Source organism: Equus przewalskii, chromosome 31, assembly GCF_037783145.1.
Source record: "Equus przewalskii isolate Varuska chromosome 31, EquPr2, whole genome shotgun sequence".
In the NCBI taxonomy this organism is placed as follows: Eukaryota; Metazoa; Chordata; class Mammalia; order Perissodactyla; family Equidae; genus Equus; species Equus przewalskii.
This window is the reverse complement of record NC_091861.1, coordinates 29,042,416-29,065,478: the sequence shown is the minus strand read 5'-3', so window position 1 is coordinate 29,065,478 and position 23,063 is coordinate 29,042,416. Positions and strand designations below refer to the sequence as shown.

Below are 23,063 nucleotides of genomic sequence, written 5' to 3'. Positions count from 1 at the left end.
AGAATCTACAAAACAGCTCTGAGAACTAGTAACTGAGTTCATTAAGGATCCAAGGGTCCATCACAGGATACGAAGTCAATCTATAAAAATCAATTGTATTTCTATTTACTAGCAATGAACAATGGAATGCGAAATTTAAAAAAACAATATCATTTACATAGCACTCCCAGAAATGAAATACCTAGGTTTAAATCTAACAAAACATATTCAGGATCTTTATGCTAAAATTATAAAACACGGATGAAATTCAATTCTCAGAAATAATCCAGCAGGCTTTTTTGTAGCTATCAACAAGCTCGTTATTAAACTTATAAGATAGGCGAAGGAGCTAGAATAGCCAAAACAATTTTAAAAAAGAGGGACAAAGCTCGAGGACCCACGCTACCCAATTTCAAAACTTACTCTAAAGCCAGTGTGATGCCGATGAAAGGCAGACACACATCAACAGAACAGAGAGAAGAACCCAGAAATAGACCCACACAACTAACTCTTGACAAAAGTGCAAAAAATACTTGCAAATCACGTCTGACAAAGGACTTGTATCCACGACATAGAAAGAACTCTCAAAACCAGACAATAAGAAAAAACAATAAAAAATAGATTGAAAGGTTTGAATAGACTACCAAAAAGATACAGATGGCAAATAAACATATGAAAAGATGCTCAATTTTGTTAGTCATGAGAGAAATGTAAATTAAAACCACAATGAGACATAACTATGCCCTTATTAGAATTGCTAAAATTAAAAGACAAGAACAAAAATTGGTCCTACCAAGTGCTGGAAGGGATGCAGAGCAGCCAGAACTCTCATACACTGCTGGTGGGAGTGCAAAACGGCAGTCAGTTTGGAAAACATTTTGGCAGTGTCTTACAAAATTAAATATACTTTATGACCCAGAAATCTTAGGTATTCACCCAAGAGAAATGAAAACATGTACACACAAAAGTCAGTAAGTGAATGCTTATAGTTTTATTTGTAATTGCCAAAACTTGGAAACAACCCCAATGTCCTTCAGCTGGTGAATGAAGGAACAATGGTACATCTGTACAATGGAATACTATTCAGCAACGAAAAGGAATAAACTGTTGATTCACACCACATCATGATTTTTTTTTTTTTTGGTGAGGAAGATTGGCCCTTAGCTAACATCTGTTGCCAATCTTCCTTTTTTTTTTTCCTCCCCAAAGCCCAGTAGATAGTTGTATATCCTAGTTGTAAGTCATTCTAGTTCTTCTATGTGGGATGCCGCCACAGCATGGTTTGATGAGCAGTGTGTAGGTCTGCACCCAGGATCTGAACTGGTGAACCCCAGGCCACCAAAGCAGAGTGTGCAAACTTAACCACTCGGCCACAGGCCAGCCCCCGTGGATGAATCTTAAATGCACTTTGCTAAATGAAAAAAACCAGACCTAAGACTACATATTGTATGTATAACACTCCTGAGAAGATAAAACCATACAGACAGAAAACATGTCAGTAGTGGCCATGGGCTGGAGGAATGGAGGGGTTGACTATAAAGGGGCAGCATGAGCAGAACCGGGGGTGTGGAACTGTTCTGTGTCACACCGTGGTAGTGGATACTGCCTCTACACACGTCAAGATCCACAGAACTGCGGGCCACGAAGAGTGACTTTTACTGAATGTACGTAGTTATCAGTCAACCAGGATGTGGAGAGAAAGATGGAGTGCACCCTGCAGCAAGCGCATCACGTGACCGCACTGAAGCAGGTGGGGAAGAAAGGAGGGACCCAAACAGCTGGGGGAAGTGTTCTGAGTAGATAAGGAAAAACTAAAAAGAATTGTGTACAAATGCTACTCTGGTTGGCAAATTTGTTTCTCACAGAGCTACTGTTTAGCAATTCTCAAGTTACCTTAAACGTAGGATTGAACAAATCAGTAAATTATTGTAGGTAATGAGGATCAGGTGTCCTGCCGTTACAAACAAGGAAGGAGAGATGGCTGGAAGGCCTCCTGGGGTACTGGCCTGGAGCTGGAGGGACTCGCGGATTCTGTTTTGGATACATATGGATAGATACACGAATACCGAAGTGTAGGCACATGGCTTAGCACATTCCATACACTTCCCAGTTTGACCCACTGCACCGAGGGACTGGCCGCAGCGACACCCAGTAGCAACGAGCATACCTCACAGCCAGCTTTTGGTTTCTAACACCCTCCTCCAATAGAAGGAGCAAGCGCTCCTCGGAGAAGAGGCGGATTTCAGGGCTTGAACAGGAAGAGCAGGTGAGCCTGGACATTGTGGTGCCAGGAAGTCATGAAGCGCTAAAAAACCAAAAGCAGAAACAAACAGCAACGTTGAAAGGGCACAGATCCAACCTGAAAGAGTCCAATGGCCGAAGTTAGAACAGCTCGAGCAAATAAAGAACAGTGTTGGATCACACCCCAAACAACATAAACACCCAGGAGTCCATGCCAATACAAACGAGTAACTGAATAAAGAGGCAAATAAATGAGAAGTGACAACTCTTCCTTACAGCGGAATTCCAATTCTATTACGTGGAAGGATGAGAAAAACAGAAGATGACCATTGGAACACCAGGCAGTGGGCAAAGCGTAAGCAAAAACATGCCATCTGCACAGTTTCGGTCTTTCCTCCCAGGCAACTCTAAGTTACAAACGGAACAGCAGGCATTTCACAGTGGGGAGAGCAGGAGACCCTGCCGTAGTCGAGTGACCAGGGTCGATGCCAGCAGTCACACAGACGCCGTCCACCCCGATGTGACGTACTGAGGGTGCCTCTCTGCGTCGTCCTTCCCAACAACGAACGACTGTATGAGAAAACATCAAACCCAAACTGAGGGCTTCTTCAAAACCCTTCAAAAGCAGCAAAGCGACAGGGGAGGACTGAGAAACCGTCACAGGCTGAAGGGGACTCACGAGACATGACAACTAACGCAACTTGGGATCGTGTACTAGGTCCTGAAACAGGAAAAGGACATTATGCACGGGAAAAACTCGTGAGAGCCAAATAGCCTGTAGTTTGGTTGATGTGAGCCATGTGAATGTCTTAGTTTTGATAACTGTTTTCTGGTCATGGAAGACGTTAACGTAAGGGGGAGCCAGGTGAAAGCTATGATGGAACTCCCTATTTTTGCAATTTTCCTTTAAAGCTAAAATTATCTCCAGCTAAAACGATGAATTACAAATACAAAGAAATACACTGGAAGGGTAAGCACCAGATTCAGGCTAACAGTTAATTCTCGTGGGGAGGCAGCTGATGAAATCAGGGAGCGGTATCACCAGCGGCTTCAAGCATGAGCCATGTTTATTTCTTGTGCTCTGGGGATGGTATGTGGACATTTATTTTGTAAATCACATTTATATGCATGAAATATCTCATAACACCTTTCTGTGAAAAGCTTCAGACTTTATAGAGATGTCTGCCTGTAACTTATTCATTCACTCAATATTATTGAGCACCTCTTAGAAAATGTGGCTCCTGTCCTAACTCAATTTCAGCATCTAGTGGGATTCAGTCCCGCTCCTGTGTCGGTTGTAGGCCATAGTCTTTGTCACAATTACTCAATTCTGCCATCGTAGCAAGAAAGCAGCCACAGACGATACATAGATCAATGGGTGTGGCTGTTCCAATAAGTTACGTACAAAAACAGCCTTCGGGTAGCTTGCTGACCCACGATGCAGCCGACTGAACAGAATTTAGCCTGAGTTTTAATTAAAACACACCACAGGGTGGAGCTCTGACCATGTTTTTACACCCGCAGACATTTCACACATGAAACAGATGTACTTCCAGTAGCAGATGCAGCTGTCCCCACGTCTTCCAAACCCTGACACAGAAATTCACCATCACATGCCAGTTTCACACACAATGTCAGCTACTGAGGAGCACAGCAGATGCGATCTTTCCCGTGGGCATTACAGCCTTCAAACCGAGGAACTGACTCCACTGTTCCAGGGGAGGCCTGGGAACATGTTCCTCTCTGCTTCTTGCTCCTTTCATTTATTTTGATTATTTTACCTTTTATTCTGGGCTCTACTGTAGTAGACCAAAATTAGTTTTAGAATATTTATTAAACATTTCAAATCAGTACTTTAAGAAGATACTTATTAGAATCTAAAACCACTTGATTGTCTACAATTTGCTAAACTTTAAAAAAGTTAATACCTGTATTAGAATCCAGGTGGCGTTCACCACTGGGGAAAAAGGGAAGAAGGGACAAAACAACAAAACCAACCTCACAAGCTCTTCCTCCTATGCGGGTAAGACAGCAGGCAAAGGGATTGGCCCCCCAAGCACCCAGAGAAGGCCGCTGAGGCGATCCTCGAAGACTATGACCGAGCCAGCAAAACCAAGGGGAGCAGGCAGAGGAAAGGGCACCGCAAAGGCTCTTGGGGTCACAGAACACCTGTGCCAGGGACACAGATGGGACTCCGGGTTTCAAGGAGCAACTTAAAGATAAGGTTTCTCCCTCCCCGCACCTTCCCTCTCTTCTTCTGGCTCCCGTCTCCAGACTGGACCCATCGAGTAAAGTCTGAACCAGGCCTTCATGCCAAGCTCTAGCACTAAGGGGAAAGCCTCTCCTAAGGGGAGAGAGCCCCCCCCCAACTGCAGGATAAAGAGCCAGGAGGTATCAACCGAGGAGGCAGAAGCCTGGGAACACACTGGAAAGCCTTTTATCTCATCTAGCGTCCCGCACATGGAGGAATAAAACTTAAAAGTTCTCCAAAAAGAACAGGTTTTCCATCTTTTTCAAGCTTCCTCTTTTCCACCCCATCCCTAATTCCAGAAAATTCATCTGTATCCCAAGGACTGCTTCGGATATGCTGAGCTGAAGACACCAGAGTTAATGAATAAAATGGCAAAAACACACCAGCATCACGCATACACAACCATCAAAGAATCAGAATTTGGAAAAGGAACTTACTTCCCAAACCGAGAGACCACTTGAGAGAAGGAATCGAGGAGACCTTAAGAAATGGAAGGCATTTTCTCTGCAGTTCAACACGTTCTCAGCTTCCAAATGCTCTTCTGACAGACAGCTCCTTGTATTTACGACTGAAAGTTAAAGAGCTATAGACTTAAAAACAGATCTCCAAAGACACACAAACGGCCAACAAGCAGTGTCATCAGTCACCAGAATGTACATCAAAACCACAATAGATACCACTCCACTCATACTAGGATGGCTATAATTTTTTAAAAAAGAAAAATTAGTGTTGGCAAGGATGTGGAAAAATTGGAACCCTGGTGCATTGCTGGTGGCAATATAAAATGGAGCAGCCGATGTGGAGAGTCTGGTGGTTCCTCGAAAAGTGAAACACAGCATTACCGTACGCCCCGGGAAACCCACTCCTAGCTACAGATCCAGGAGAACTGAAAGCTGGGGGCTGACCAGATCCCTGTACACCCACGTTCTCAGCAGCTTCTTCACAATAGGCAAGTGTGGGAACCACCCAAGTGTCCCCCAACAGATAAACGGATAAACAGAATGAGCTAGATACTATACAGAATATTAACCAGCCATCGAAAGGAATGGATGGACCTTAAAACATCGTGCTAAAGGAAATCAGAAAGGAGGACAAATATGGTATGACTCCACTTACACGAGGTACCTAAGAGGCAAATTCAGAGACAGAAAGCAGAACTGTGATTACCAGGGGCCGAGGGGAAGGGACCTGGGAAGTCACTGTTCAACAGGGACCGAGTTTATGTCAGTGAGGATGAAAAAGCTTGGAAATACACAACGGTGATGGTTACACAACATTGCGACCACGTTTAAATGCCAGTGAATTGTACACTTACAAATGGTTAAACTGATAAGCATTATTTTATGCCTATTTTACCACACACACAAAATCAAACCACAGTGAGTAATTCAATGTTTACTACACATATGGCATTGGGCCGAAAGATAAATGTGCGCTCACCATACTCACACAGATTGTATTCCATTTCACACAGACGTAGGCAAATGGGGATTAACAAAATCATGCCTTCTGGAAGGTCTCATGTCATTTCCAGCACAATCAGTAAGTAAAGCGGCCTATTGTGAAAAGCTAATCCATTCTCCAGGCCCAGCCAGACCCCAAAATACACCTCTATGATGATCAGCTCCAGGGCACTCGGAACACATTAGAAACAGCATACGTTTTATTTCAAGCACCCAATAAACATCAGACCTCCAGCGCGCCCTCTCCCTCTGTGAATTCTGCTCATGCAGAAGTGGGTCTCCTGGAAGGAAGTCGTGTCTGCTGAAGGCTCTGTCAGTCAAGAGTCAAGACACAGCAGCCTCAAAGGTACAGAGTTTTGTATCTGACATCATTAACACCAAGACATGGGACATTTTACTTTCAAAGTGAAGGGTGCGTGCTCCACCCTAGCTGTCAATCCAGAAGGAACGCATGTGGAAGGATCCACGTGGACTCGGCACCGATCTTCTCGTACATGATCTACTTCGAGTGAGATGAGAGTCTAACTACAAAACATGCCATTTTCAAAGCACTGGGCATTATTTGAAGTGTGTGAGGATGAAAAGTAGAACTCTACAACTTATCTTAAATGAAAGAGCAAGTTCCGGGAGTTTTTATTGTGTAACAGAACGCGCAAATCCAGGCAGAGAAGTCCCCAAGGAATGACGGGCATGTTTCCCTGTTGTCTGCCCTACGGTCCTTCACCTCCTAAGCACTTACTATATTTCCTTTTAAAGATAGGAGACATTTACTTTGCTCACAAATGCAATCCAAGTGTGAATAAATAAATGTATTATCTCTTAACACCCCCTTCCATGTTCCTTTATATAGAAAAATGTGCTAAATGTCTCTTCACAGCCTGCTGGGCCACAGCTGTCCCACCTATGGTTTTAAAAACAGACTGTAAGTCGATCTTCTGAGATCCTTGCTTGAACTGCAGCTCATTCTGTTGAAGAAATCCTGGGAAGGAAGTCCTATTGATATTGTCGGTAGTCTCCAAAAGGTGAGGACGGTAACTGGGCGGCAGGCAACTGGGAGGGGTCTTCAGCAAACTGAGGACCTGGGATGAGAAAGAAAGGAAGTGTGAAAACCACAGGCACATGACATAATTAGAGTAAATCAACCAACTCACGAAAAATAATGTGCTGCACTGAGCTGTGATCCAAATTTCTTTGTAGGTCTGCCTAATTCCCCTGAGAGCACCTTCAAGAGCAGAGAACAGACGACAGACTGGCTCCCTTGTGCTTCAGGAGGAACAGCTCTCAGACGCTGTGCCAGGGAGGCAGATGGACTAATTACGGCAAGAAGCAATACTCAAGCTTCTAAAGCAACTGCTGTAACAAGCAACCAAATCAAGCCTGGAAGAATCTCTCCCACCTCTTGACATATTTTTCAGTAGCTATTTAAGATTATTTTCACAAAGTTTAAGTACCTTAGTCATGTTTTAATCCATTATACAACCAATTAAGTACGGAATGAGCCATGAACGGGAAGACACCCCTTAGTTTGCCGCAGAACAAGGTCTTGTAATGTTTAGTTTTCAAAGGGTGATAGGGCCTGTGAACTCAGAAAAATGTGGCTCTTTAGTAAAAGACTTTTATGGGAATAATCACTCCTCCCTTCTTCAGGGAAACAAGCAGACTGAAAATACCTGGAAAGGAGAGAAAGAGGGCAGTGATAATATTCCCTGAAGCTTTCCAATGCCTTAATCCAATGCCATTATTTTTTTCACTATAAAAGCATTATCTGTTCATTATAGAAAACTTGAGAAAATACTGGATGAAAAAGATAAACCAAAGATAACCACTGTTACCATTTAGATACAGTTTTATCTCAGTTTTTCACTGTTTTAAGATCTTTTTCATGTATATTAATTGGAAAGACATGATTAACTTTTCAAAGATTTCCCCCCTACACAGATTTTCAGAAACACATCTCCCCTCTAAAATAAAATGACCTTCCTTTGGAGATTACCTCTGAGGAAAAAAGCTTGCAGCAAAACAAGCAAGGCTAACTTCCATTAGACAATGTAACTAAATTTTTGTTACATCAATTTCTGAATTTCTGAAAATATGGAACTTTTCTGATTATAAGTGGCTAAGACAAACTAAAAAGCAAAATTAGAAAGTGACCATCACGACAGAGTGTTATCTCAGAAGTAATGACTGAAAATCAGAGGCACGAGGCGGGCAGGTCCAGGAGGTCATCCGGGGCCCCCCTGGGCCTCGAATGAGCAGTGCGTTTGAAGACGTCAGAGACACCTGCTCTCTCGAGGTGCCTCAGGGAAATCAAACCAAACGGGAGCTACGATCTATTCCTAACTCTATGCTCAATCTTTTCCAAGCTCCAAAAACAATTCCCAACATGCCTCACTATTCTGGGCACTTCCTTCCTCAAACGCCAGGCCAGGTTTCTCTACTGTAATCCTCACGCTATCTTTCTGCTTCCTTCCGACGTCAAGGGATAGCCTCATTTAGACAACTGACGTTTTCTATAGGTCTAGGAAATTGGCTGAGCAGATATGGCATGACAACGTGATGATCACTTAGCCCACAGGTTAACTTTTCCCCTCTATACTGGACAAAGGGACAATTAGCAACAAATTATACTACCAACTTCTCGAACAAACTTTCCCCACAAGTGCTAAAGTGACCCTCTCCAACAGGAGTCACTTCCCACCACTCTGTCTCACTCTCTTCAAAGCCAGCACCACAATCAAGTAAACCCGTGTATCTGTGAATGGGTCCGTTTGTCTCCCCACCAGAATGGAAGTCCTTGCTCACCACTTTATCCCCAGCACCCAGGACAGCGCCTGGCACGTCCACAAGCAACATGAAGCCGTGGGGTGACTGCCATTAATGTTACACATCTGCAAGGACCGTGCTTCAAGCACCTCTAAAATGCCAGCAATTTCTCAGCATGAGTAAACGAGCACTGACAAAGCCTGACAGCTCTAAGGAAAGAGCAACAGCAAGTGACCTAACCAAAGCATTTGGGTTCCTGTGGTTAATTAAATACAGTAACTACCCACATCCACCTTTTCAAACAGAACCAGAGCCTATTGTAACCCTCATGAACCACAGCATATTAATACACAATGCAGAAATCACAAACTACCACATCTTAGCAGACAAACTATGTTTTCTTTAAACATCAGGAAACCATTCCAAAATGTCAGAGCTATGGTATTAGGCAGAAAGAAGACTCACCATTGGGAAACTGTGCAGAGGCAAATCTTGTCAACAAGATACCAGCTCCTTCAATTAAAGCTAGGAGAATGCCACCCACTGCGGCTGACCCGACCATGGCCACTGGTCCATCTGAAAACACAGTAACAGTGAGATGACTCTACTAGAAATCCAGTTTAATGTCAGACCCCGTAACGGCAAGAGCTGTCCATATGGCTACATGTTACCCCCATTCCCAAACCCTCTTTCCCACTGGCCAAGACCAGGGGTCAATGAACCATGGCCACCGGCAAACTTCAGCTCACTGCCCGTTCACGTGAATAAAGCTCTACTGGAACAGCCGTGCTCATTCACTGACGCACTATCTGTGGCCGCTTCCACGCTGTGACAGCAGAGCTGAGGAGTTGCGACAAAGACCTCAGGACCCACAAACCCTAAAATATTTACTATCTGGCCCTTTAGAAAAAGTTTGCCAATCCCTGGCCTAAACTGCTAAGCCCAAAGGAATTCTGGGTTGCTCCCTGTCCCAGAGATCTAGAAGATGGTTCCAAGCTCTTTATTCATAACACTGCTACGTGGCAGGTACGATGATTAACTCGAGTACTGATGAGGAAAATATGGCACAAAGAGTTTGGTGAATCGCCCAGTCACACGGCTAGTAAATGGCAGCACTGGAACTCGAGCTGCTCTTAACCACTGTGCGTGTGGGTCAGACCCTTGCTCTCGCATTCTCAAACATTCCAACTAAACAGATCCCTTACTTTCCCCCCAAATCACCATATATATTCATGTTAAACCAAATTAAGCAATTCTCGGTTTTAGATATTACAGATGTCACTAAATTAAGACAGATGAGGCTTCCCAGAAAGTCTTGCTTCTCCTGGGGCGTCTGTAGCAATCACTTACTTCTCGCGGCCAGGATGGCTCCTGTTAAGGCACCACTTGTGATGGAGTTCCAGGGGTCCTCCTTCCCTCTGACCTGAACCATACTGCAGTCGATCATGGAAAACAGACCTCCCCAAACTGCAAAGCTACCTATTGAAGTTAAAAACAAAACAATACAAATTTATTTTTATCTTACATTTAAAATGTTACAAACATAAGTTTAAACAGCAACACTCACAATGTTCTTAAAACTCTCACACTTCAAACACACACATGCAAGCACATGTCTGAATGAGCACCGAACAAGTCAGAGTGCTCGTCTTTTTAATAAAGCTCGGGCTGTGTGATACCAGTGGGGAAATCAGTGAGGACCAGAGCCTAGCAGAACCGAGCCAGGCCTGGGAGGTCAGGCTAGACACATTCAAGGCCCTTGCAGAACAATGTGTCTCTGCTGAACAAGCCACAGACAAGCCCAACCTCCTGCTCCTCCTTCAGCCTCCTTTCCTTTTCTAGCTCCACCTTACCTTAGTTTTCCTTTTCTTCACTGTCACCGAGTATCTACTCTATGAAAATCACTAAAGGGAATCCAAAAGAATCCAGCTATTCTGGATGTATTACAGGTAGAAGCCAATACATGCTAAGTGGCAAATCAATGACGCAAACATTAGCACCAGGGAACACCTAGCGACAGAAATTACCTTTTCACTCTCCTTTCTATCGTTTGCTCCTCAAGCATGAAACTAAAAACAACCCTAAATCAGATTATTTTGCACTTAAAAATAAACTCTTGCTAAACACAGTAACAATTTAAAACAGAAAACAAACACGCACACATATACATGTACAAGTACACACAAAATCTAGAAAGACAACATCAAGAGTTTAACTGTCAGCATCCCCAGGTGACATAACAGATGATTTCATTTCTCTGTGCTCTCATTTTCAAACAAGTCCTCTAAAAGGAATGCACCTGACTTGCACCGTGTGAAAAGAGCTGCTACATTTACTAAGAGGAAAGAAAGAAGAACTGCACAAAGGAGCCTGGGCCCTTACTCTCTGTCCTCTGACATCGCAGCGGGCGTGTTAATAAGGACAGTGAACTGGGTCCCACCAACGTCTGAACGAGACCATCACCAGGACCCCTTCCCAGTCCTCACATCGTCAACCGAACCCAGCGGATATCACAGCTGAAGGACAGCGTAAGCCCCCTCATTTTTGGTCCAATATTAGATACCACATGCCACATAAAAATAAACGAGCTCTTTCTTCTGACTCAGTAGTTCTATGCCCTGGGAGAGAGAGACGATGCCTAGGATCTTAGAATCACCTCACTAAATTCCTCAGACAAGACGCTCTATCTCCCTCAGAGGGTCTGAAATCTCCCCACCCCCCAAGAATGACTGCCAGAGTCAGCTACAGCTACTGAGTGTCGAGATGTGGAGTCCAAGCAGGGAGGAGGGGTCCACGCTGAAGGGTGGCCTGGTGTGGGGAGCTGGAGCTAGAGCAGGGGGAGGAGGGGTCCACGGGGAGGGCCTGCCTGGCACGGACCATCAGCGTGTTCAGGTGGAAGGGGGCCTGGCGGGGCACCACAGCCCACCAGGTGTTCATATGAAAAGGGAGAGGAGAAGGAGGAACCTGTGCGGCCAGACTGAGATTAGAGTTATCAGTGTGAACTCATGATTTTCAGTATGTAGAGACACACAGAAACATAAATCTGTGTATGTAAATGGATGCAGTCAGTTTGTGTTCATGTACAAGGACACACCCCCAAGCTCCATTACAAAGAAGGCCTGGAGACCAGCACACCCCAACAGCAATGATACACTTGTGCCCAGGTCTGGGCTTCTAAATACCCTTCTCAACTAAAAGGAAGCAGCGCTCCTTGGAGAAGTGGCTGACGCTAGGGCAGGGAAGTACGGACAAGCCTGGAATATCTTGTTCCAAAATGCAAGGAGGTGAACATGTGCACAGCATATCTTACTTCCCCTGTGAAAGCACAAGACTCTGCGGGACTCAACTATGACTCTCCAGGCCGCCTGTCCCTGGGTCTTGATTGGGAGAGCCAGAAAATGGTCAGAGTTAAACTGAAAATGTCATCCCACTATTTTTAAAATTCAGGACACTATAAGGATTTCTCAATAGTTTCCTTAAAAAGGCCAATCTCAAGGATTTGAAACAAATGATCCCAAGTGACTCGTGCTGCGACATACTCTTCTGCTATTTCACCGTGTTTTTAAAGAAACTTCAATTTTGGCATAGTTTGAGAGTCACAGAAAAGCTGTGAAAACAGTACAGAGTTTCCTCACACCCCACACCCAGCTCCCCTAATTTCTACCCTCTTGCATTAGCATGGTGCCTTGGTCACAACGCGTGGCCCAACAGTGATAGTTTATTTACTCAGGTCCACACTTAATTCCGATTTCCTTTGGTTCGATGTCCTTTCTTGGCCCCAGGACATCACATTACATCCAGTCGTTGTGTCCCTTTAAGCTCCCCCTGGCTGTGACAATTACCTGATTTTTTTTTTTTATTCACTGAAAATGCACAACATGCCAGAAGCAGCCTCTCAAGAAACCTGTGAAAACCTGTATGACTTCTGCACATACGGGGGCTCAGGGTGTGGTGTGAACTTTGATACTGCCGTCATTCCTGAACAACACGGTAGCCGTTAAAACAAAGGAAAATTAGTTACCACTTACTTTCCGGGTGTACCATTATCACAGAGGGAAGAAAAGGAAAGAGGCATAAGACCATGTCAACCACAGATCCTCGTCTTTGTTGGGACAACCGGGATAACAGTACTTAGCCCTCGTGCCGCCATGAGGAGAAGATAAAGTGATGCCGTGAACACTCGGCAAGGCCTGGCACCAAGCGAGCGCTGGGTAAGCGGGGCCCCTAGCTCCTGCCTCTGCCGAAGAACAGGCTAAAAGCAAGGGGGGACGCTTTCTCCCAACACCCACAATCTCTCAGGAATGACACTGTGAAGTCTCTCTCACCTGTTCTATCTGGCCTCGCCAACCTGACCATATCTTTGTAAGTGAATATAACCTCCAAGCTCTTCTATCACCTTGCTTCTCCCAGCTTCCAAATAACCAAGTATAAAAGCGTAAGGAACAGAATCTTCTCAAATTCTGCACAATGTGCAAAGGCGAAGCTCGGAGAGGAGCCAATCAGCTTCTCCCAGGAAGCCCCGCCCTCTCGAGCACATGCTCTTCAGTTCCCTGGACCCCAGAAGCTGTCACTCCTGACTCTCACAGACCCGAGCTTTCAACACTCTGTCCACCTTCAGGGTGAGAGGAAAAAACAAAACAAAACACCACTGAGCCTCTGAAGGACAGAGACAAGACTTTCAAATGGATGCAACAATTCCAGCTAACTTCCCGAATAAACTATAAATCAAGAACCTACAGAGATATTCATCTGCAACAAGCTGTTAGACTGAACTAAACCACCAATTGGTATAACCTAAGAGAGAAGAAAAAGAGAGCTTCGTCTTCAAACACACAGGAAGACAGTCTGGAGCACAAACGGAAACACTGCTTACCTCCCAGCTGGGGAGCTCTGGTTTTAATAGCTGTCAAACTCCCGCGCAGTCTGTGGTTCACTCCCTGTAAAGAGGCAACCAGAAATATTTTACAAGTGCAGTATTTCCAGCCCACTGATGGGGCTACCAGTGATGTTAGCAAAAAAAGTTGATATAAGTTCCACAATGATAAAAGAAGATCATTCATTCACTTACCACCGGAGAATTGCGAAAGCCTTTGATTGCTTGAAAGATACCACCACCTATGGTGCCCATCGTAAAGGCCCCACCACAGTCATCCACAATTCGCCAGGGGCTAAGAACAGAGGAAGAAAGATGAGAATGTTTCTCATTCCTAAGCCATCAAACCTCCTTTGCTAACACAGTAGAGAAGGCAAGATTCCAAAGCAGGGTCCAGTGCAACCAGTAAACATGTGGCTCATCAAACAGAGACAAAAATAAAGGGTTCTGAACATATCCGTATTTACTCAGCCCCAAGTCATCTAAGGCAGAAGGAGCGAAACTGGCTCTAACTCCCCACTGAGAACAGCACTTTATCCATTCACTTCACAATGAGCGCGTCTGTCCCAGGTCAGGCACTGTGCACAAGCGCAGAAACAAGGATGTCGGAAATTACATTACAATCCACAACTGATCCAGTCTCCTAGGGATCAAGGTAAGCTCTCCAGCTGCAGTAAAATTCAAAGCTGAGACCCGAAGAATGAAGACTCAAGAGGTACAGGGGAAAACAAATGTCTAAAATTTTAAAAAGCTCGAAATTCTTCCGGGGTTTCTTGAGTCCCAGTCGGCATCTGGAACTGCAGTCTGTACCAGACCCATTTAACGTCCTGGGATACTCTGGGACCCAAGAACTGGAAATTAAATTTGTAAACCCAGCCTCCAAACGTAGCACCCTCACTTACACGACACACTGACATCTGAGTCATCTGATCAGCAAAACAGAACCACTATTGTAGGAATCTAGCTCATGAAAACTTCTGTGAATAGTTAAATTCATTTTCAACCCACTATAAACAAAAGAATTTCTTTTATCTAGTCTCAAGGGTCAAATGCCATAATGAACCCATGGGCAATCCACCTGCTCGAGTAAACGTGTGAACGCAGCACACTGCTGCTGCTGGAGAATGTGACATAATGAGTAATTCTGACTTTGCTAAACAGAAACACAAAACCCAGGAGTCAAAAGACCACGTCCTTTTCAAGTATAATACAAATGAGCACTTCGTACAGAATGACTGTCTCATGAACCAGATACTGCAGTTGTCAGCAAGATGCTTTGGGGCCTTGCCTGTATCCAGGGCTTGCTTCTGTGGTCCTAAAAGCAATCAGCAACACCTGGGAGCTTGTTAGAAATGCAGACTCTCGGGCCCCACCCAGGACCTGCTGAATGAGAGTCGGCCGTTGCACACAATCCACAGGTGACTTGGTTTCACTTTAACAGTTTGAGAAGCAGTGCTTTGAGAGATTAAAAAGGATTAGGAAAATTTCTTTAAAATGATAGAAACATTAAAAGGAAGCAAAGAAGGACAAAGGAGAATGAATTAGTGGCTCCAAGTGGTGGGTCAGCAACTTTAAAAGATCTAGCCTAACTGAGCTTATAATTAGTTACAGCTGAAATTAATGAGTATAAAAAAATCAGTAAAGAACAGCAGGATTCAGATCATAGAGCAGCCAGAGTATTCCAAGGGAGGATGTCCAAAACTAAGGCAAGATGGAAACAGTTCCTGAACAAAGTCTGGCAAAATGTTCCAGCAGAGAAGTGATGGGCCACACAAAAGGAAGGTGGAAGCCAGACTCTAAAAGAATGTGAACGCCAGACAAATATGGGCAACAGAGAACCAGTAACTAACAGTAACAAGATTAAAAGTTATCATTTATCAAGTATCAACTATGTTTTAGGTGTATTATAACGCAAATAAAACCTATGGTTTTCAAGAAGTCTGGATTATTTTCCTATAGAATCCCTCATCTTTTAACTTTACGAAAAAGAGTACTCCTGTCTTCTCTCCATCTCACAGATGAACAGAGGCTCGGACAGAGATGAAGTAACTTGACCAAGGTCATAGAGGTAGTAACTAGCAGGACCAATTTAAATACAAAATCTAGTAGTCCAAGGCCCGCAAATTCCTTCCATACAGACTAAGGGTGTTTGAAAAGAAAACATATTGTAAAAAGAAGCACTTAGGATGATTTTGCCCATATGACAGATTAAAGGGGCATGAGGTGAGGAAAGCAATTAGGAAGCCATTGTAAAAGGCATTAAGACACCAGGTAAGATCCTGACAACAGGAACTGAGAGGCACAAGTTTTGAAAGAATTCGGATGCATACTGGGGGGGTGGGCGGGGGCAGAGGGAGGAAAAAGATGCTTACAGTTTGAGCTTGGATGACTTGAGAAAACGCTCTTACCAAACAGGGCAGTCCAGAAGATCAAAGCAGTCTGACTACAAAACTAACGGGACAACTGATCGTATTGCTTCAGAACACACCGACTAAGAGAAAGAGGAGGGACCACCTAAAGAATTAGCAGGTGAAGACGTTATTCTTAGAGCATCTTTAACTCAACCAAGTTGAATAATTTGCCAATCTGTGTCATTATACCACATCCAGCAGCAGCTGATAACCAGTCTGGAGACAGCGTGCTGAGTCCTGCACATCTGGGCACAGTCCAGGAAGGGGAGAATTGTGTTAGGAGAAGGCACTTTTAGAGAGCCAGGAGGGGCTGACATACAGACCCTGTAACCCTTTTCAGGGGGAAAAAAGGGCACAAAGCAGGCAGCAAGGCCACGGCCGGGAAGGTAAGAGTATGAAGTCCTGGGCACCTTCACGACCCGAGGACACCTTGGTTCCTGCTCTTACACAGTAAAACAGGCGATTAACCCAAGATTTGGTTTTTCACTTGTGACCCCAGAAACCGTATCCTCAGGCGACCTGAGACTGCTTTCTCTCCGACAGCAATCACACCGCTTTATATCCACCTACGTGCCTGACTTAGTCATGCTTTTATTCCTTGAACCTGACCAAACCCCGAGCACAGAGCCCTCCCTCGACAGATGCTGAACGAATGAATGAATTTCGGTTCGAGGCTTTTCGGAAAACAGACGCTACTCGATTTTCCAAATAATTTTTTGTCCCCTCCGCCCCCAAGGGAGAACCCTAAGCACGGAAACGAGGCTCCTGCCCGCAGGCGCTCGCCCAGGCCCTTTGGGGAGATCTACGTTCCTGACATCTGGGATGCTCGGCCCTTTGGACACACCTGACCATACAAACGACGCCTCGAGAGGGGCACCCCTCGGAGACCCAGCTCCCCTGCTCAACCAGAACTGAGCGGGAGGCGCAGGCAGCGCCCAAGGTCACTGGGCGGGCAGAGGGACGAGCGCGGTCCCCGCCGCAGGTCGCCGGGGCCCTGGGCGGGGCAGGCCCGCGGCCCCTCCAGCCCAGCCCTGGACCTCCTCACCCCCCACCGCAAGGTCACCGGAGCTGGGCGGGGCGGCCTCACGCGGCCCGGGGCCCGGGACGGAGGGGGCTGCGGCAGAGCCGGGCCTGCTCCTCGGGGACGGACAGGGCAGCGCGGGGCCGCGGGCAGGCCCGGAGCGGACACGGCCCGGGGAGGCTCACCACGGCTCCCGAGCGTACTCCTCCATCTTGCCTCCGGCGGCGCAAAGGGTGCTGGGAAAGCCGGCGGAGCCTGACCTCACGGCGGAAGTGATCCCGAGAGGCGGGCGTTGACGTCTACGGGGATTGGCTCCTCCCTGCCTCCCGCAGCCAATAGGAGCCGGACTCTGAGGGGGCGGGGCCGCTGGACGGATAGGCCCCGCCCAGGTCCTCGCGGGGGGCGGGTCTGGCCGCGTGGGCGGGGCGTGCGAGCTGCCGGGTGCAGGGTCCCGGCTGAGAGGCACGTGGTCGTCTTGCTCTGGGGCTCACCAGGCTTCCTTCTTTTTTATTGGTTTGGTTTCCAGCTGAACTAATGCTCCTGAGTCGTCCTCCACTACAGGTGGATCCCTAGGGCGGACAGTGTCCCCGTCGTTTATAGTCGCAGGGCCTGGAATGTAGTAGGTGGTCGCTAAATGTGACCTGGAACTACCAGGGCCATCTGGAGTGCCCTGCCGATTTGGCGACGGCGACAACACCGCCTCTCCGGGCCTCCCTCCCTCACCCAACCAGAAGACGTGAGGGGGGTCTAGCCTAGAAAAGAAGAGACCAAAAGGATGGGGACCCATCAGCCCCTTTTAGCCTACAGTCAACCAAACCTGTCATGCGATGGTTGTTAAAGGAGCTCTTCTCCGTTGTGCACTTTTGAGATTGACTTTAAAGTATGTATGTATTTATTTTATGGAACAGTTAGTGTCATAAATAATAAGAGGCTGCAGGGAGGGTGAGGTCCCCTCCCTTGGAAATCTTGGGAATAAGGTGAGTGGATAAATTCGACCCTCCAGAGAACTAAAGATTGTCAGTGAAATGTGTCTCGTGTGTGAGAAGACCAGTTCGAACTAGTCATCTGATTTGGTTGTGTAAGCCGAGAAGTCCTTTTTGAACTGTGTGACTGTAATTAAGAAGGCTTCAATCTAGCTAATTTTACAGGCTGAAGAGAGAATGTGGGAGATGGGCAACATGGAACCCAGAAAGAGTAACTCAGAGCGAGAATGTGATGTTTAGTCCACACTCCAGACCTAGTGGGATTAAATATTTCAGTAACTAGAGAGTTGCATTCTCATGGGGCAAGGATATTTCTTTCTGGTCTCACCAGGACCCAGAGAAATATCCCTTAGCTCTAGCCTTCTCCCTTTGCCCTTATTCCAGATTCATTATGCAGTCTTCTGATTATTATTGGTCTTTGAATAGATCTTCCTTTAGGAAAAAATACCCTGGCCTGTGCTCATAACTGTTCTTATCCACTTGGTAGTTAGGTTGGTTTATGCATCTGCCTCTTGTCAGCTCGGTTCTTTTGAATCAAAGCCATCACCAGGAATGGTAATGATACTGAAGGTCAGCTGTAGGCTGTGGTTACCCAGCTTGCTTCCTTCCACGGTCCCTGTGCTAAAGGAGCTCACTGTTCTGGGAGGTACTGCTCAGGGGGCCAGCAAGCTTTCTTAGACTTCTCTCCCTCTGCTTTCTTTTAACTGCAACAGAGAACAGGGTGTAACAGGACATAGTTGGCTGGGCAAGGCCTAGAACTTAGCCTTTCTGGGCCAGGAGGAAGATGTCACCCCTCCCCAGAAATATCCATTTCCATCTTGGAAGAAAAGAGCTTGGTACTCTAATCTCCTCCTATGAGCCTTTTTTTTTTTGAGTTCATAATAGTTTATATCATTGTGAAACTTCAGTTGTGTATTATTCCCTGTCTGTCACCATATAAGGGCCCCCTGCACCCCCTGTGCCCACTCCCTACCCCGCTTCCCCTGGTAACCAATGAACTGTTCTCTTTGTCCATGTGTTTGCTTATCTTCCGCATATGAATGAAGTCATACGGTGTTTGTCTTTCTCAGTCTGGCTTATTTTGCTTAGCATAATACCCTCCAGGTGCATCCATGTTATTGCAAATGGGATGATTTTGTCTTTCTTATGGCTGAGTAGTATTCCATTGTATATATATATACCACATCTTCTTTATCCGATCATCAGTCGGTGGGCACTTGGATTGCTTCCATGTCTTGGCTATTGTGAAGAGTGCTACAATGAACATAGGGGTACACAGGTCACTTTGGATTCTTGATGTCAAGTTGTTTGGATATGTTAAGACAAATTTTTTTGGTAAGGAAGATTGGCCCTGAGCTAGTATTTGTTACCAGTCTTCCTCTTTTTTTTTTCTCGCCAAAGCCCCACTATATAGTTGTATATCCCAGTTGTAAGTTATTCTACCTCTTCTATGTGGGATGCCGCCACAGCATGACCTCATGAGCAACGTAGAGGTCTGTGCCCAGGATCCGAACCTGCAAACCCCGGGCCTCTGAAGCAGAGCGTGTGAACTTAACCACTCAGCCATGGGGCCGGCCCCTCCTAGTGAGTCTTAACGAGCTGAGGAACTGCAAGGCCCTCCCTGGGGGATGGTCAACGATATGAGGGAATGATAGAAGAAAGGAGTAGGGCTCCTTCAGGGAAAACCTAGCATAAAGGAAGGGGAGTGTGAGCTGGTGGTTCGGCATGCAGGCATGTTTTGGTGAAAGTCAGCATTCTGGGCGCGGTACGAGGTGGCTGCTGCTGGAACCCCTGGGAGCCAGGTCCTCTGGGTATGGCTTTGCGGAAAACAGCTCCAGTGTGAACTGAAAGAGCTGTGACTGCCGGGGCCTGTTTTGCTGAGCGATTTCCCCAGCTGAGCAGGGTGTGGGAAGGAAGACCCTCCCTGGGGCCCCGCGAGTCCGGAGCAGGTGAGCTCTGTGAGCTGGCCGAGCCTGGCAGTGACTCTGGGGCCTTCCTCCCCACCCTAAAGTAATTACCCACCCTTGCCATCCCCCACCCCACAATTAGCTTTTATTCCTCTCCTCTTGGATAGGTAGACTGGTTCCTTTTTTCTTGGGAGAGGGCCCACTGATAGAGGCTAGGATTGGAGAAGGCCAGCCATCGGAGAGAGATTAAAGGGGCATAGGGAATGCTGAGCGGAGAAAATAACTGGAGGGATTAGAAACCCTACATCAGTGGTAAGGCCCTTCCTTTGTGCTCGGGATTGTTCTTAGTTTTAGGATTGAAGTGGAAAGAGAACAAAAACAAATTACATGGTTTCTCCCCTCGGGGTCTTCACAGTGTACTTGGGGAGAAAGAATGTGCTCTTGAGAAATAGTCGTTGGGTCAAAATTATAAAATGCCAACTTGTGTGGCATAGGACGTGATGAATGCTAGAGAGGAGAGAGCCCTGGGGGCTAGAATGTGCTCTCAAAACTTGAGTGATCGGGTTGGCAGTTAAGCTATGGCCTGAAGAATGGTGGGATGTCTGAAGGTGAGGAGGAGAGTAAGATTTTCAGGGTAGAGGGGATGACAGCAACAAAGGCACGGGGCGGGAGGGGATGTGGTGTTGTCACTGGATGGGTTGCTGATCCTGCTGGGAGAGTAGAAAACACTGGAAGCAGAGAGAATGAGGCTGTATCAAGTGATAAAGTTCTAGGCAGAAGTGGAGAATGTCAGAGGCAAGGTTGGAGGAGTCAGCTGTGAGCTGGAGGCCGTTCTCTGTGGATCTCTCGTGTTCCTACACGTCTAAGCATTAGGATCTGACATCCTTCACAGGGTGGCTTCCTCTGGGGCAGGTTTATTTTCATTACAGGATAGTAAAGGTGGAGAGGCCCCCCTTCTCTCCTCGGAGCAGATTTGTTTCCCTTCCAGGGCAATAAAGATACATTAAAGTTTCATCTACTTAGTTCAAGTAGCTGAGGGAGTTTGCTCTAGAAGGAGACGGTCTTTTCAGTAGACAGTGAGGTCATAGGGTGAAGAGCAGCCTTGAAATAGCTTCTGGGGAGGGTGTGTGAGCGCGTGAACCGCAAATGAGCATAGGAGCCAAGAATCCTCCTTTTCACCCAGGCCCAACCTCAGAGGAAGGGGCGGACATTCTTGGAGTCAGCCCCTCCTCACAGCGGTGCTTTCTGCCTTCGAGGCTCCGGGACCTGGCTGGGTTGAGCTCCACTGAGCCAGAGGCTCTGGGGGCCTAAAGAGCCCCATCCATCAGGAGGTCACAGGCCACGTATGTGGCTCCAAACCCCTCAGTCCCACGTCGTCTAATCACCGAGAAACTCAGATGGGCATAGAGAGTGGGGCTCGTTTCACAGCCAGCTCCCGGGTTTGGGGTCCCATCTGTGACTGGCCCTACTTGGTGGGCAGAGGGGTGTTGCCTGGCCGGGGCGGTGGGGGAGCAATCTCTTGTCTCTTTTCCGCCCTCTTTTCCCTCCCTCTGCTCTCCTCGTGGGTTGACAGTAGCCTGGCCTCTGCTCTGTCTCAGAGCTCTCTCTGCCCATTTCTGCCCATCCCAGAAGCGTGAAGCGAAGCCAGTGGCTCACTTCCAGAGCCACATCTGCTGCTCTGGAGAAACTTCCAGGCTCCCCAGGAGAAGAGAACCGGTGAGATTATTTACTGAGTAATGACACATTGATGCTGACCATGTGCCTGAGGCTGTTATGCCCATCCCCTGCTCTGTCTTATTGTCTTGTCTTATTCTCTTATTCACTGTATGTAATAACTCTGTAACACTGTGCATTAGGTACTTTTTTTCTTTAGGTAGCTCTTTGTAAGATCCCCATTTTCCCTTTCCTAAGACTCAGAGAGCTTAAACAACTTACCCAAGGTCGCACATCTCAGATTTGAGCCCAGGTCATTTGACTCCAGAGCCTGTGGCCTTATCTGCTACACTACGCCACCACCCCATATCCCTGAAGATGGCACTTTCCTGGGGTCATTCAGCCTGTTGAGAACCGCCCTAAGCGTTAGTGAGGTTGGTTCTGGTTCCCAATCCCCCACGTATGTTGGCTGGAGCTTGGGGTCTCTTTTCCCTCCTGACTGCCCATCCCTCTGGCACACGTGCTGCTTTTCTCTGGGGAGTCGCCCACACCAGGATCCCGTGAAACACAGGATGAATTTGTTTCCGGTGGAAGTGGATCCTGAGCTTGGATGAGCGTTGCCCCCTGCAGAGTGGGTGGGCGGCGGTCTCATTGCAGGGCCTGGAGGAGGCTGTCCTCTGGGCGCCGGGTTCCCAACTCCTCCAGCCCCGGCCGTGACGCCTTGCAGGGGAAGACTTGCAGAGTCCTTGAGCATTTGCAGGGGGCCCTGGGGACCGAGTTGTCAGAAGAGCCCGCTGTTTGGAATTGTGGGTCCCAAGTCACAGCAGACGCAGGGACTTATGTGCAGAAACCTCTGGCTAGGAGGCCACGAGGCCTGCCCTGCGAGTTTGGAAGCTGTGGGTTTATTTTTTGCGTGTGTTCCTAGAGCGGAGACTGCTGGACCCAGAAGAGAAGGCCACGGGAACCAGACGGCACAGGGCTGACCCCAGGGCGGAAGGGGGGGGTCTTCACATTCACGTCCTGACTCCTCCTTGGGAGGAGTGAACATTTTTGTCAAACAGTCTGAGAAAGCAGAGTCCTTGGAGGCTGGAAAGAGAGCTGACTGGGGTCCTAGAGGTTGACTGGGGTGGCTCCAGAGCCGGGGACCCCAGAAGATGATGCCTCCTCTAGAAAGCCTGTCTGGGCAAGCAGGAGAGTGAAGACGGGCTGACCTGAGGGGCAGGAATAGGGCAGGAGACCTGCTGGTGGGGGCAGGGAGGGCACCTTCCACCGGGCGTGTCTGACTAAGCCCACCCAGGCCAGGCCAGGCCCCCCGGATGCCCCCCTGGCTCCTCGCCGCAGAATTAATGAGTCTGCTCTTGGGCTCTTGTCAATTGCTTCGGCCTCTGCTGCTTCTCTTTCCCTTATAGTAGAGCTAGTTTCTCTCCCATAAATTATAGATTTTAAAGGGAATAACCCTGTGTAATTATTTTTGTCTCTCTCTCCCTCTAGTGCCTGGCAGGGTGTGATATATACAAA

At 47.0% G+C, this 23,063-nt stretch overlaps 1 protein-coding gene across 10 annotated transcripts; it reads right to left on the bottom strand.

Annotated features, from left to right (window-relative positions):
- Nucleotides 1–947: 947 nt before the first annotated feature.
- TIMM17A (translocase of inner mitochondrial membrane 17A) lies at nt 948–17,294 on the bottom strand. 10 transcript variants are annotated; one of them, XR_011535349.1, is made up of 8 exons: nt 17,188–17,294; nt 13,766–13,865; nt 13,571–13,634; nt 10,048–10,176; nt 9,163–9,273; nt 5,912–7,013; nt 4,909–5,039; nt 948–2,790 (listed from the first exon to the last, which is right to left on the bottom strand). XR_011535349.1 is itself a non-coding variant. In XM_008537413.2 (6 exons), the coding sequence occupies exons 1-6, from the start codon at nt 17,211–17,213 to the stop codon at nt 6,928–6,930; spliced, it is 516 nt and encodes a 171-aa protein (XP_008535635.1). In that variant the 5' UTR covers nt 17,214–17,294; the 3' UTR covers nt 948–6,927. The 10 variants fall into 10 exon arrangements, 4 of the variants coding, with proteins under 4 accessions (XP_008535635.1, XP_070458563.1, XP_070458562.1 ...); XR_011535350.1 differs by having other exon boundaries at nt 948–2,338; XR_011535351.1 differs by adding an exon at nt 7,386–7,604 and having other exon boundaries at nt 948–7,013.
- Nucleotides 17,295–23,063: the final 5,769 nt, after the last annotated feature.